At 52.6% G+C, this 11365-nt stretch overlaps 1 protein-coding gene across 6 annotated transcripts in view; it reads right to left on the bottom strand.

Annotated features, from left to right (window-relative positions):
* Positions 1–129: 129 nt before the first annotated feature.
* LARP1 (La ribonucleoprotein 1, translational regulator) overlaps positions 130–11365 on the bottom strand; it is a 45894-nt gene continuing 34658 nt past the window's right edge. For all 6 annotated transcript variants that reach the window (XM_051631392.1, XM_051631389.1, XM_051631390.1 and 3 more), the window contains 10 exons: positions 11089–11258; positions 10427–10786; positions 9484–9607; positions 8665–8870; positions 8462–8568; positions 7930–8081; positions 7555–7699; positions 7207–7316; positions 6563–6690; positions 130–6013 (listed from right to left, as the gene is read on the bottom strand). In XM_051631392.1, the coding sequence (XP_051487352.1) occupies positions 5792–6013; positions 6563–6690; positions 7207–7316; positions 7555–7699; positions 7930–8081; positions 8462–8568; positions 8665–8870; positions 9484–9607; positions 10427–10786; positions 11089–11258 (1724 nt within the window). In that variant the 3' untranslated portion in view covers positions 130–5791. The remainder of the gene's footprint in view (positions 6014–6562; positions 6691–7206; positions 7317–7554; positions 7700–7929; positions 8082–8461; positions 8569–8664; positions 8871–9483; positions 9608–10426; positions 10787–11088; positions 11259–11365) is intronic.

The following is an 11365-nucleotide window of genomic DNA, read 5'->3' as shown; positions in this document are numbered from 1 at the left end:
CCTGAGGAAGCCAACTCTCTCCCCTGACCTCCTCCAGTCCCTACAACCACACAGGGCTGAACCCAGCCCATGCATCCACCCACTGTCCCCAGGGAGGGCAAGTCAGCAGAACAGAAAACCCAGGCAGCATTGTCTTTTGAAGTTTTTATTTTTATACATTTTTTTTGTATTAAAAAGGAAAAAAGCATAATTACCACAAATTACAAAGGACTAAAGCATTACTAGAATAATGAATCACATCAGCCTAGAAAGCAGATACTCTGAATAATATTAATGTTATAATACAAGCTCTCATTCAAGTATTTTACATTTTTCTCTTTTCCTTTCATATATGATGATGATCCTAGCACATGGGTCAAAGATTATGTACTACTGACGGAAGATGGATCATGTACAGCGGGCCATATTAACAAGATTTTCCTCCCAAGTGATACATGGTCTGTGATGAGTCATTTTAAGTTTGTCTCTACAATAAATGCAGCTGAAGAAGGTTGCACACACTTTCTAGTTTTAGGAAACAGAAGGCTGAGGTTGGGACACAGAGGGTTTGAGAAGGGCCAGCACATCAAACCATCACCCCTTTTGCTCCAGGTGGGTGAGCAAAGGGCACCCTTGCCAGGGTGCAGCTCAGCGTGGGGGTTTCTGGGCAAGAAATCCAAATGTTTCCAACCCCAATGGGACTGGGACAGGCTGGGAGAGGAGATGTGGGAGCAGGGCTGCACCGGGGAGGCTCAGGGGACCAACCACCCCCTCCTGCGAGGGGCACCACTGGCTGGAGCCAGCCCCTGCACGGGGCTGATGCCTGGAGAGCGAGTCGCAGGGGGACAGCGCAGGGACCCCGGGCTCGAGCCGAGCACACCGGGCAGGCCACGGGGGGCTGGCTGGCACCAGGGCACTCCCTGCTCCTCTGGAGCTTCCCACCAAGGGGATGTGCTTGTCACAGATACATCGGTCCTATGTTCAAGTGTCTGCAGAAAGTGAAACTGTAAACTACTCATTGAAATGCTGCCCTCCAGCCACCTGCTCCACACCACGGAGATGAATAATTGTCTTTCTTTTTTTCTTTAAAAAAATGTAATTAATCTATTACCTGTATTGGAAACTTTGTTTTTTTAAAAAAAGAGTCAGTGAGGCATTTAACATCAAATGTAGCAACCCTCTCTTAAAAAGAGCATCCATTTCAAAACAGTGACAAAGTGACAAAACCAGTCTCAGAGGAGACAGGAAAAAATAAGCATTGCAAACACAGCTTGCTACATTTACAGGGGTTTTTTTTGTGTTTTTTTTTTTTTTCCTTTAGAGAACAACTGGAAAGGCATTAACAGCTAGAAGGCCCCCTCTGCACTGCCATGTGGAAGGTGTATAGGCATGTGGCAGGACACTGAAGTTAACACATCATTTTGTTACAGTACAGTCAACCAGGCCCGAGCAAGACTAGCAGTTGCTGAAACTAGAGGGACCCCAAGGGCTACAGTGACAAGCCACCATGGGGGTGCAAGGGGGGCAGCAGGAAGAGGGACAGGTGAATGGAGCAGCAGGATTATTACTTTAATTTCCGCCCCCCCCCCCCCCCAATGAACATGGAAAAGCAACAAAGCCTTCTGAAACCACACCTTCCACCTCCACTCCTGACCTCACACCAGAGCTCTGCACCCATCACAAGAGCCTGCATCCCAAAGCCTCAGCAAGGAGCCCAGGGCTGTAGTGGCCTGGGACCTCCTGAGGAGAGGTGTGAGATGACAAACTCTCCCCTGTCACTGCCTGAAGGCCTGATGGCCTCCACCAGCTGGGGCTTCCTGTGGCCATGACAGTGGCTGGCCACCTGCACCATGCAGCCCTCATGAGCTGCAGGATGGGTCAGCACTCTGGGGAGTACATGAGCCCAACCACTCAGCCCACTGAAATTAAAAAAAAAAAAAGCACAAAACATAACCATAGCAAAGCATCCAAGCTAAAAGCAAGGCCAACACCCTCCTCAGCGGGAGGGCAAGTTTCCTCAAAAGTCAAACCTCTCTATGAACAGCTGTCCTTTTGTCCGGGAGTGGAGCAAGCTGTGTGTGATTCCTTCTGAATGCAGCTACAGAGCAGGAGGGAAAGTGCCTCTGCAGACCTGTCCCCTACACAAGCTGTAAGACAGGGGAAGGCCCTGCTGTGGTCAGCCCCTCCTCAGCAACCAGAGTGCAGAGCTCCTGCTCCTCTGCCACCACTCACCAGAAGGGGCCATCATCCCCAGCAAGGGAGCACACATGCACCTTCTGCCTGTGTTCCCTTGGTCTGGGGGAGGACAGGTTGGAGCAAGCCTGGCTGCTGTTCAACAGACAGTAAAACAAGGCACACAGTCTGCAAAGCTGGAGGATGGAGGGACCACTGGGATTGCTCTTCTGACCTACCTTCCCCTGGGAAACAGGAGGGTTTCACACAGGGCCCTCAGCCACACTGATATGACAAACCACTGACTCAGCAGTGTGGAAAAAATCTTCCATGACAAGACCAGAGTCTCAGACTTTGAAATTAAAACAATAATTTAAAATCAACTCAGATTTTGGGACATTTCTTACTTTTTCTACAATCCAAGCAATTCTACAGCCTGCCCCACAAGCACCAACTCCACAGCAGGGGCTGTTCCACAGAGGAGCTCGTTCCTCCTTATTTCCTACTTCATTTGTTTTTAAAACGCAGACATTTGGATTCAAATGAGAACATGCACCGAACAAGAGGAGCACAGGGACACAGCAGCAAAGACCAGCCACGGCACATCCAGACCCACTCCCACTTGCAAACTACCAGCAAGGCATCTCCAATGTCCTTGAACAACCTCCATCTCCAGCCTCCAAGGCTCTTCCTCCCCAAATCAGGAGCAAATCCAACTGTATCCATAACCTCAGAGAACTGACTCTAGCTCACAAGAGAGGGAAAATCCAGAGATAACAGTCACGGCCACAGCACTGTTCAAGCGTTACTTGCTCGTGTTGCCTGGCTATCACCCCGCAATCCCAGAGCACTGCTGCTGTAAAAAGAGCAAGGCACGGGCTCAGAGCTTGGCACACTGAGATCAGGCCTGACGAGCAGTACCAAAGCTGCAGGGCAATGTGGCAGGGGTGGAAAGACCAGGGCAGGATCACACCACCAGGAAACGGCAAAGCAGCAGCGTCCCAGCCTCACTCAAACCCAGCTCTTTCAATTCTAGCAGCAGTTCACCAAGCTGCTCCATGCGGACCAGCCCACCTCCTCCTCTCCACCTAAAGCAGCATCTTCAACACAGTGTCAGTTTGGGAAGGTGGTAACTTCAGCCAGGGCCCCGTGAGCATCCACAGCTGGTGCTGATCAACAACTCACCCAAGCTTGCCCTCTTGATCTCTGCTCTCAGCTCATGGCTGCTCTCATCCACCAACCCCTCAGCCATACAGGGACAGCCCTGGAGAGAGGGCTCCTCCTCCCAGCTATGAGAGCACAGGATCAGCTGGATACTTTGGGAAAATGCTGTTTATTACCAGCTTGTGATTTTGCAGGGACAGCGATGCAATCAGCTGCAGCTTTGAGCAGCCCACTGCTGCCTACCCCACACTGTGCCCAGGAGCTCTGCAGCTCAGGACACAGTGCTGGAGCCACAACCAAGCCAGCTGCAAAGCAGGTATCCCGACCCAGGAGACAGAGACACAGCAGCAGGAAGGCAAGCAGCTCTGGCTGAGGAGTTTCTACCCTTATGGCAGGAGAATGGCTTTCCAGTGCTACTTCTGGGCCCCAGGAGCAGATCTCACCCCTCCAAGGGTGAGGGAATGCAGCTCACAAGCCTGGGGAGGGTTTGCCTGCCAAAGCCCACCCCGTGCTGGGCAGAGGAGCAGAGTAAATGCCACAGCAACTCTGTAGCCAGCCCCTTGTCTCAGCTGAGCAAGGAGTGGCACAGCATTATCTCAGCCCTTGGAGACGCACAGGGATGCTGCCCAGACTGGGAGACTCCACACAGCTGCCCACCAAACACCCTGCACAAGGAAACCAACACGAGAGCCCTCCTTTGCTGGGCAGGTCTCCTGCAAACATGCAGCACAAGTCCCACCAGCAGCCCTGGGTCCCTGATGGCTGCAGGAGATGGAGCTCCCCAGGGCTGCATGACTTCATCAGGCTACAGCATTAAGTGACACCTGGGACATGCCAGCCTTTCCCATTGCTCGCAGCAAGGACCAGTCCCTCCAGCTGCTGTAACAAATCTCCCTGCTCACCTCCAGACCACATTGGAGGCACAGAGAGGAGCAGACCAACCTCCAGCCTGCCCAGAGAGGGAACTGGGGTCCCAGCCAGGCCATTAGCACGTACAGTCGCTGTCGCAGGCAGGATGCTACAATGGTATATACACAACGTAGCGGCTTCAACTACTTCGTAAGCACAAGTCTTGGATTTAACTGCCCTCAGCACCTTCCCCCAGGTGAATCAGGGCTGGCCGGGGGTCTCCGCGATGGGGGGAGGCATCCGAGCGAGCTGTGGGGTCAGAGGAAAGGCCGTGGGGAAGATCAGCTCGGCAGCAATGCCGTCAGGAGTCTCTGGGCCAGGGGGACTGAGAGCCCAGCACGCCCCAGGGTGTGGGAAGCCAACAAGCCTCCCCAGTCCAGCTCCACCATAAGGCAACATTTTTTTTTTGTGGTTTTTTTTTTGTGTTTTTTTTTTGTTAGGGTTTTTTTTTCGTTTGGGTTTTTTTTTTCTTTTTTTCTTCAATAATATTTCCAAGGAAGAAAGCAAAGGAAGATGTGTCTTTTTAAAGAGTTATTTTTGTTGTGGATTTTTTTTTGTGGTTTTTTTTTGTCGTTTTAGAAGAGTTTGTGGGTTTTTTTGTTGTTGTTGTTGTTTCATTTTTCCAAGTGAAAAGGAAGAGAAAACCACCTCCAGCAAAGTCCTGTCTTTGCATGCGATGGGTGTTCCTGGGGTAGCGGGTGCACCATCCATGCAGGCTCAAGTCCAGGTGCCTGCTGGCTTCCCACCAGCTGTCCTCACAGGAAGGAGTCAGAACAAGCCTATCCTTGGCAAAGGTCCTTTGGTTGACTTCCAAATTGTCCGTGATGAAAGGGAGAGGCAGGCAGACAGAAAAGAGCCAGACCTTCGGAAAGGTTGGAGGTGAAGATGCTGGGGAGGAGGGTCTGGGAGGATGAAGAACAGGGCGATGCTCCTGTCGCAGCGGTCAGCGTCGGAGAGGAGCCGCCGTACGTGGAATGGGAAACGTCAGCCAGGTCGTGGAGATCAGAGGCTCCGCAGCGTCGCGACACACTGCGGCTTCGGTCCCCCGGGGGGGAACCTCTCTCCTCTGAGCTTCCTAAGCAGGCTGCCCTGCGATCCGAGGGGGACACAGAGGGGAGTTGTCGGGGCTGCACGGAGCAAACTTGTTTTGGTAAATCCAGACAAACTTCTAGCAATAATTTAAAACTTGATATATATATATAATAATAAAAAAATCTCCCCTTTCCAACCCAGCCAGAACTTTTTTTTTTTTTCTTTTGAAGAGACACTAAGACATGAGAGTGTGCACAGGAGGGGAGGGAAGGCAAAGGGTGGGTCTGCTGGGAGCAGGTCTGGCTCTGGTCAGAGTTGTAATAGCAAAATGGTGTTTTAGATGCAGATCGTCTTTGCTTTCCAGCCACAAGAAAAAAAAAACCATCGTGTGCGTTGAAGTTTCTCCCGAGCAGCCTATTCCTGGGCACCCACCTTCCAGCTCCCTTCCTGTCCCACCCCCTCACGTCTCCCCTTCTCCAAGCCATCCCCCACCACCCCACCCCACCCCCGGAAGGAAGCAGAGGCTGCAGCCTCCCTACTTCCCCACTGTCTGCGATTCTGCGGCGGAGGGGGCAGGGGATTGCTGGCTCAGGTTTTTGGCATCCTCTTGTGCAGGTTGGTTGGGTGAGGCGTGGGCTTGGCTGGATGGGCACTGGCTGACCGTTTTGCTGGAAGACTGGGATGGGTAGCGCTTCCTGCCGTCTCCCCCTGACGTTGAAGGGTATCTCTTGTGTCCACCTTCCTCCCCCATGGGTGGCTGGAAGAGAAGCACGCCAGTATCAGTACAATCTCCTCCAAATGCAGATGCCCTCCCCTCAGATCAGAGAACAGCCTTCCTGCAAACCTCCAGTTGCAACTTCTCTCCTTGACCCACAAGAAACAGGAATACTCAGTGCCCTCCTCTCCAAATCTAGCATTTCCAGGTTTGCTGACAGAAAGACAGACTGACTTCCAATCAAGCACAAGGGTGACAATTTACTCTTAGGCACATCCTTCCCACAGAGAGTCACTGTTCAGAATGTAAGGAGCTGAAGCTCCACACAAGTCTGGCTCTACTCAAGCCATTTTCTCCTCCCTTCTCAGCTTATCAGAGAAGACTGGCTCATCAAATTCCCCAGAGAGCTGCTCTGAAGTGGATTTGCAATATTCAAACCCTGCAGTTTGTTCCTGGTCCAGCTGCAATGATAGGACTTGACACTAGATGTCACTGTGTTCCCTTGCCTGGCACTGCTTGGGGACCCGCCCCCAAAATCCTCGAGGTGTTTGCAGGGTCCACCAGTGAGGTGCAGGCATGGTGTCTACTCACATCCACTCGGAAGTCCTCGAGGCGCTTGAACTTGCTGAGGTATTCTTGCAGTTTGCTGTTAATGTCCAGATTTTTGGCTTTGGAATATTTTAAGAAGGCCCAGAACTTTTCCAGCCCATAGAGCTGTCCTGGAGGGAAGGAAACCAAACCAGACATCAGCAGGACAAAAAAAACAGACCTCAAAACCCTTTCTTCCAGGCTTCCCCACTGCTTGCCCCACAGATTCTCCTATTCCACTGGTGGGCACAACCAAGGCAAGATGAAGAACCTGGAGGGAAGCAACCTACATCAGTACTTGGGCAGCCCTCTTGACAGGGGATATCCCCAGGTTCAGCTGACCTGGTGGTGACAAGCCTCTGCCACTGCAGGGCCTTGAGGAATGGGGGCCACTACAGAAATGTTTTGGCAAAGATACAGCCTGCCATTGTCCCCCTCCATCCTCCCAGCAGTCTTCAGGCCACTGAGGATCCACTCAACCCTCTTCTGTGAAGTGAGCAACAGAATGTTCAGCTAGTCCCCATGAGACACGTTAATGTACAGCATGTAATGTGTCTTCCCCAAAGTCACGAGAAGAGGCCCAGAGACAACTGTACAGCTGGGCTACATCACTGCCAAACCCAAGGGAGACCAAAGGAGGCACCTACCAGCTTCGTAATCCTTGATGGTCTCTTCTTGAAAGTCTTTAAAAATGTCTGGCCGGAACTTCTTCTCCAGCCCATAGCTGTAGTATCTGAAAAGGCACTCCAGACCGTACCTGGGAACAGAGCAGCACATAGTACTCAGACACTGCTGCACACAACCCCTGGGCAGAGCAGGTCCTCGGGTAAACACCCTGCTGCACATCAGCAGAAAGTGACTGAGGGCAGCCCCAGTCCTACCTTCCAGCAAGGCAAAGACGCTGCCTTTGTTACGCTATGAGCCCTGCAAAACGATGAACCCTTTCTTCCTTCAGTCCCCTCCAAGGAAAGGCCACTCCACCCCTCCTCTCCTACCTGTATCCCTCCTTTCCGTCCTCCACAGCCAGTTGCTTGAACTCCTCATACATTTTCTTGTTGAAGTGATCTCGGAGGAAGAAGGACCAGAACCGGAAGAGCGTGTTCATCTCCTGGGACTGACCAATGCCCAGTCGTTTCCGCTCTGTTTCAGGAAAAGTTTCAGGATAATTACAAAGCAGATCCTCTCTCAGGGAGCCAGTCCTGCATAGAGGCTTATGCACTGGAGGGCTCTGTGGCACTGTGACTACACCCACCCCCAGTGCTCATGCTCACCACATACTGTGGGGAAACACCAGCAACCAGCAAGGTTGTCCCGTAGGACCCTGCTTAGTGCTGTGTCAGCACCCTGCCCCGCAGTGCAGCTGTTCCTACCGTTAAGGCAGCGCCGACGGTACTTATGGTAGACGTGTTGTGTGAAGCCGTTCTCCTTGAGCAGCTCATGCGAAGGATGCTGAAACTTGGGCAGGGACTGTGGGGTGCAGCCATAGCTTCCAACAGCTGGGGTCCCCTCCGAGGGGCTGGAGCTGAGCATGAGAGACTCCAGTCAACCCTCTTCCTTGGCATCACCCAGCTGACAGCAGAGCAGTGTTCATGCTCCACTCTGTAGCCCCTGTCTCTTGGTCCCACTGACTCCCTGTGACCCAAACTCCCACTGGGTTTGGGACCTGAGCCCTGGGGTATCCTACCAGAAAATAAACCAATGTTCCCAACCAAATCTCATCTCATTATCCCAAGGCTTCAGACTTTCCCCAGGGGGACAAGTTGGACCCCAGTCCTTTCCGCAGTCACCTAATAGGAGACCTCTCCTGCAAGACAAGATGCCGCCTTTCCCCCTCCTTCCCATACTCGTTCCCTTTTCCATTTCTCCTGCTCCTCCACGATCCCACACGCCCACCTCCAGTACCTGATGGAGGCAGTTCGGGGCCTGTGCTCCCGAGAGTCCATCACCCAGCCCACATGGCACTCCATTGGAGGGTTCGAACTGTGCCTTGTCTTCCTCTTCCGCGGAGTCTGCAAGATATGGTACATCAGGGATGTGCCCCCTCCCTCCCCTAGTCCCAGCTGGAAAACTCCAGCTCCCATCCTGCACCCCAGCCCTGGTCTCACCTTGGCATCTATCGTCCTGCCCTCTTTCACCACCGGGTAGAACCGGGGCGTCTGTGTCGGGTCCTTCAGCTGAGGCGTGCGAGGGGTCCGGGGGGTCCTGGCGTTGCGGTAGTTGGGTGACTCTGGTACAGTCGTAGGCAAAGACCGGGCAATGGTTGAAGGCTCAGGGACTCCAAACAACTTGTTAGCCAAAGCATCTGTGGGTACTGCAGAGAAAACCCCCCAGTCCAGGTCAAGCTGAGCTCCGAGCACAGGAGCATCACTACAGCCAAAGGACACCCATCTGGCACATGGGAAGCAGCAGGGGCAGGAATGCAGGGACACAACCCAGCCCTCTGAGACAAGCAGAGAGAAATCCAGCCTGGCCAGACAGCTCAAAGCCTAACAGCAGATCTAAGGACTGAGCTTCCAGGGATTCCACAAAGTATCTTCTTCCCAGTGGGTAACAGCAGTGACTAATCTCCTATCTTCAGGAGAAAGACAGGGTAGGTACCAGGCCGCAAACATAGACAAGTGAGGCTCAGGGGGCAGCTGCCTTTAACGGACTATCAAACAGGGTCCAAAATAAAAGTCACATCCAGGGAGCTACAAAGTCTGCCCAAGTTTCCTCAATATACTGGGACATCCTTGTTTTTGGGCCTCCTCTTCTGGAGCCCTGAAACATTCACCTGGGAGAAGAGCATTGCTCTGGGAAGGATAATTCCACACACCAGTTGCCCAAATTCCTTCTCCCCAGCTGCTACCAAACCTCTGAGGACCTCTCACTAGGAGGAATAGGGACAAACTTAGTTCCACCTGCTCATGCACCCCATCTCTTACCTTGCTGGAACCTGGGAGGACCAGGAGGGACTTCCTGGTTTGGATCCACAGGGGGCTCAGGAGTCAGGGTGTCAAACTGCTCCCTACTTATCATATTCACCTTCTTGAAGTTCTCCACTTCTTGCTGCATTGGAAGAGGAAGACAATGAAGCAACCAACTGCCCTCATCCCATCAACTCATTGTGACCACTGCCCAGATTGTGCAACAGCCACAATGCTGGGTACCGAGTACAGCCACGAGGCCCCACACCTTCAGCTTCTGCCACCTCAAAGAGAAGCACTGCATCAGCAATGTACCAGGTACCGGCTGTGGGAACACTGAGCCCAGCTGGTAGATCCAACAGGCCATCCCAACTTGCAGCCAAAATAACCTCAGTTGCTGAACGAGCCTAGGCAAGTCCCCAGCTGTGAGCATCACCAAGTTTGGACTCAAATGTTTCAAAGCAGCAGATGTGCCTTCTATAAAAATCCCAAGTCTATGCAAACTGGTAGCAAAGCAGAGAAGAGCAAAGGCTAAGTGCAGTCCAGCCATCACTGGACCCAACTCCAATAGGTGCAGTTTCCAAGGGACCATGCCATGGAGCACTGGGCACTACAGACACTGCAGAGACACCTGGTTCCCTCCACAGATCTGACATTGTCTGCTAAGAACGTGGCAGACAGCAGAGCAGTGGACCTCCTGTTCCAGGTCACCTTGTTACTAGCACTTTGCTTACCTGCCTTACAACACATTACTGAGCTCTGTTTATCCCCAACACAAGCTGAGCATGACACTGGAAGCCAGAAATCCTGAACTGAAGAGACTAATCCCAGTTTAGCACTACCCCATGAGTACTGCCCTTTCCACCCCACCAAGGCAGCCAGTCTGTTGCACATGAAGCCCTGCATGAGGAGCCAGCCCCAAACCCACATGCACTCCCTTCCTTGGATCAGCTGCTCTCACCTTGATCTGTGAATACTCTGGCTCAAACTGCTCTGTCCACAGGTCCTGCTCGTAGTAATACAACCCATCATTGATCACCTTGGCCAGCTCGGAGCTCATTTTAGCCCTGGATGTGTGGTTGCCAGTCCGGTCCCCGCCGGGGTGCCGGCGCAGGTAAGGAGGCGTCTGTGTCACGATGAGGATCTTGTTCACGTCCCGATCGTCGATCTCGTAATCTGAATCTTCATCTGACCAGTCAGTGAAGGTGTTCTTGCGGCCATCCATCTGCTCCATCTCTTCATCAAAAAGGAAGTCTAGCTCCTCAGGTTCATCTTGGTCCTTCTGCTTCTGCTGCTGTGGTGTCTTTGATTCCTCTGGTTTCTACAGGTAGGAGAGCAAGGGTGACACAAAGTAAAGACCACATAGCAGCACACACCTACTGCTTGGAGACCCAACCATTGTCCCGTGTTTCCTCACTGGAGCCAGAGGCTGCCCAGCTGGGGAGAACACCTAATTTATGCTACTTAGGAGCAGCTCCAAAGAGGGCTGGATGGAGCCTGGAGAGACTAGGACATCACTCCCATGACCAACAGACCTTACTTGATCTGAAACCTGCCTACTCACAATTCAAGTCACCCATACGGGGTGACCCACACCCCAACAGCTCCTACATCACCACCTACCTTAGGTCTGGCTGGAGAGGGTCGAGGTCTCTTCTTCACTTCAATCCACGTCTCTGAGTCCAGGTCTGGCAGACTTGCAGACAAGCCCTTGGGCATCGTCTTCAGGTTACTGACCTCCTCCGTTTTGGTGGGGACTGGGCTGGCAGCACGTGGGGAGCCAGGAGCAGACTCTAGAGCCAAAAGGAGCCACAAGGTGCTTTAGAAGGAATGAGGGAGCCTGGGGGGTTGTGTATTTAAAGCACCTGACCAAAGAGGGAGTTATTTTGGGAGCATGGTA

Source organism: Apus apus, chromosome 13 (genome assembly GCF_020740795.1).
Source record: "Apus apus isolate bApuApu2 chromosome 13, bApuApu2.pri.cur, whole genome shotgun sequence".
In the NCBI taxonomy this organism is placed as follows: domain Eukaryota; kingdom Metazoa; phylum Chordata; class Aves; order Apodiformes; family Apodidae; genus Apus; species Apus apus.
The sequence above is the reverse complement of the archived record's forward strand: the minus strand, read 5'-3'. Positions and strand labels throughout refer to the sequence as shown.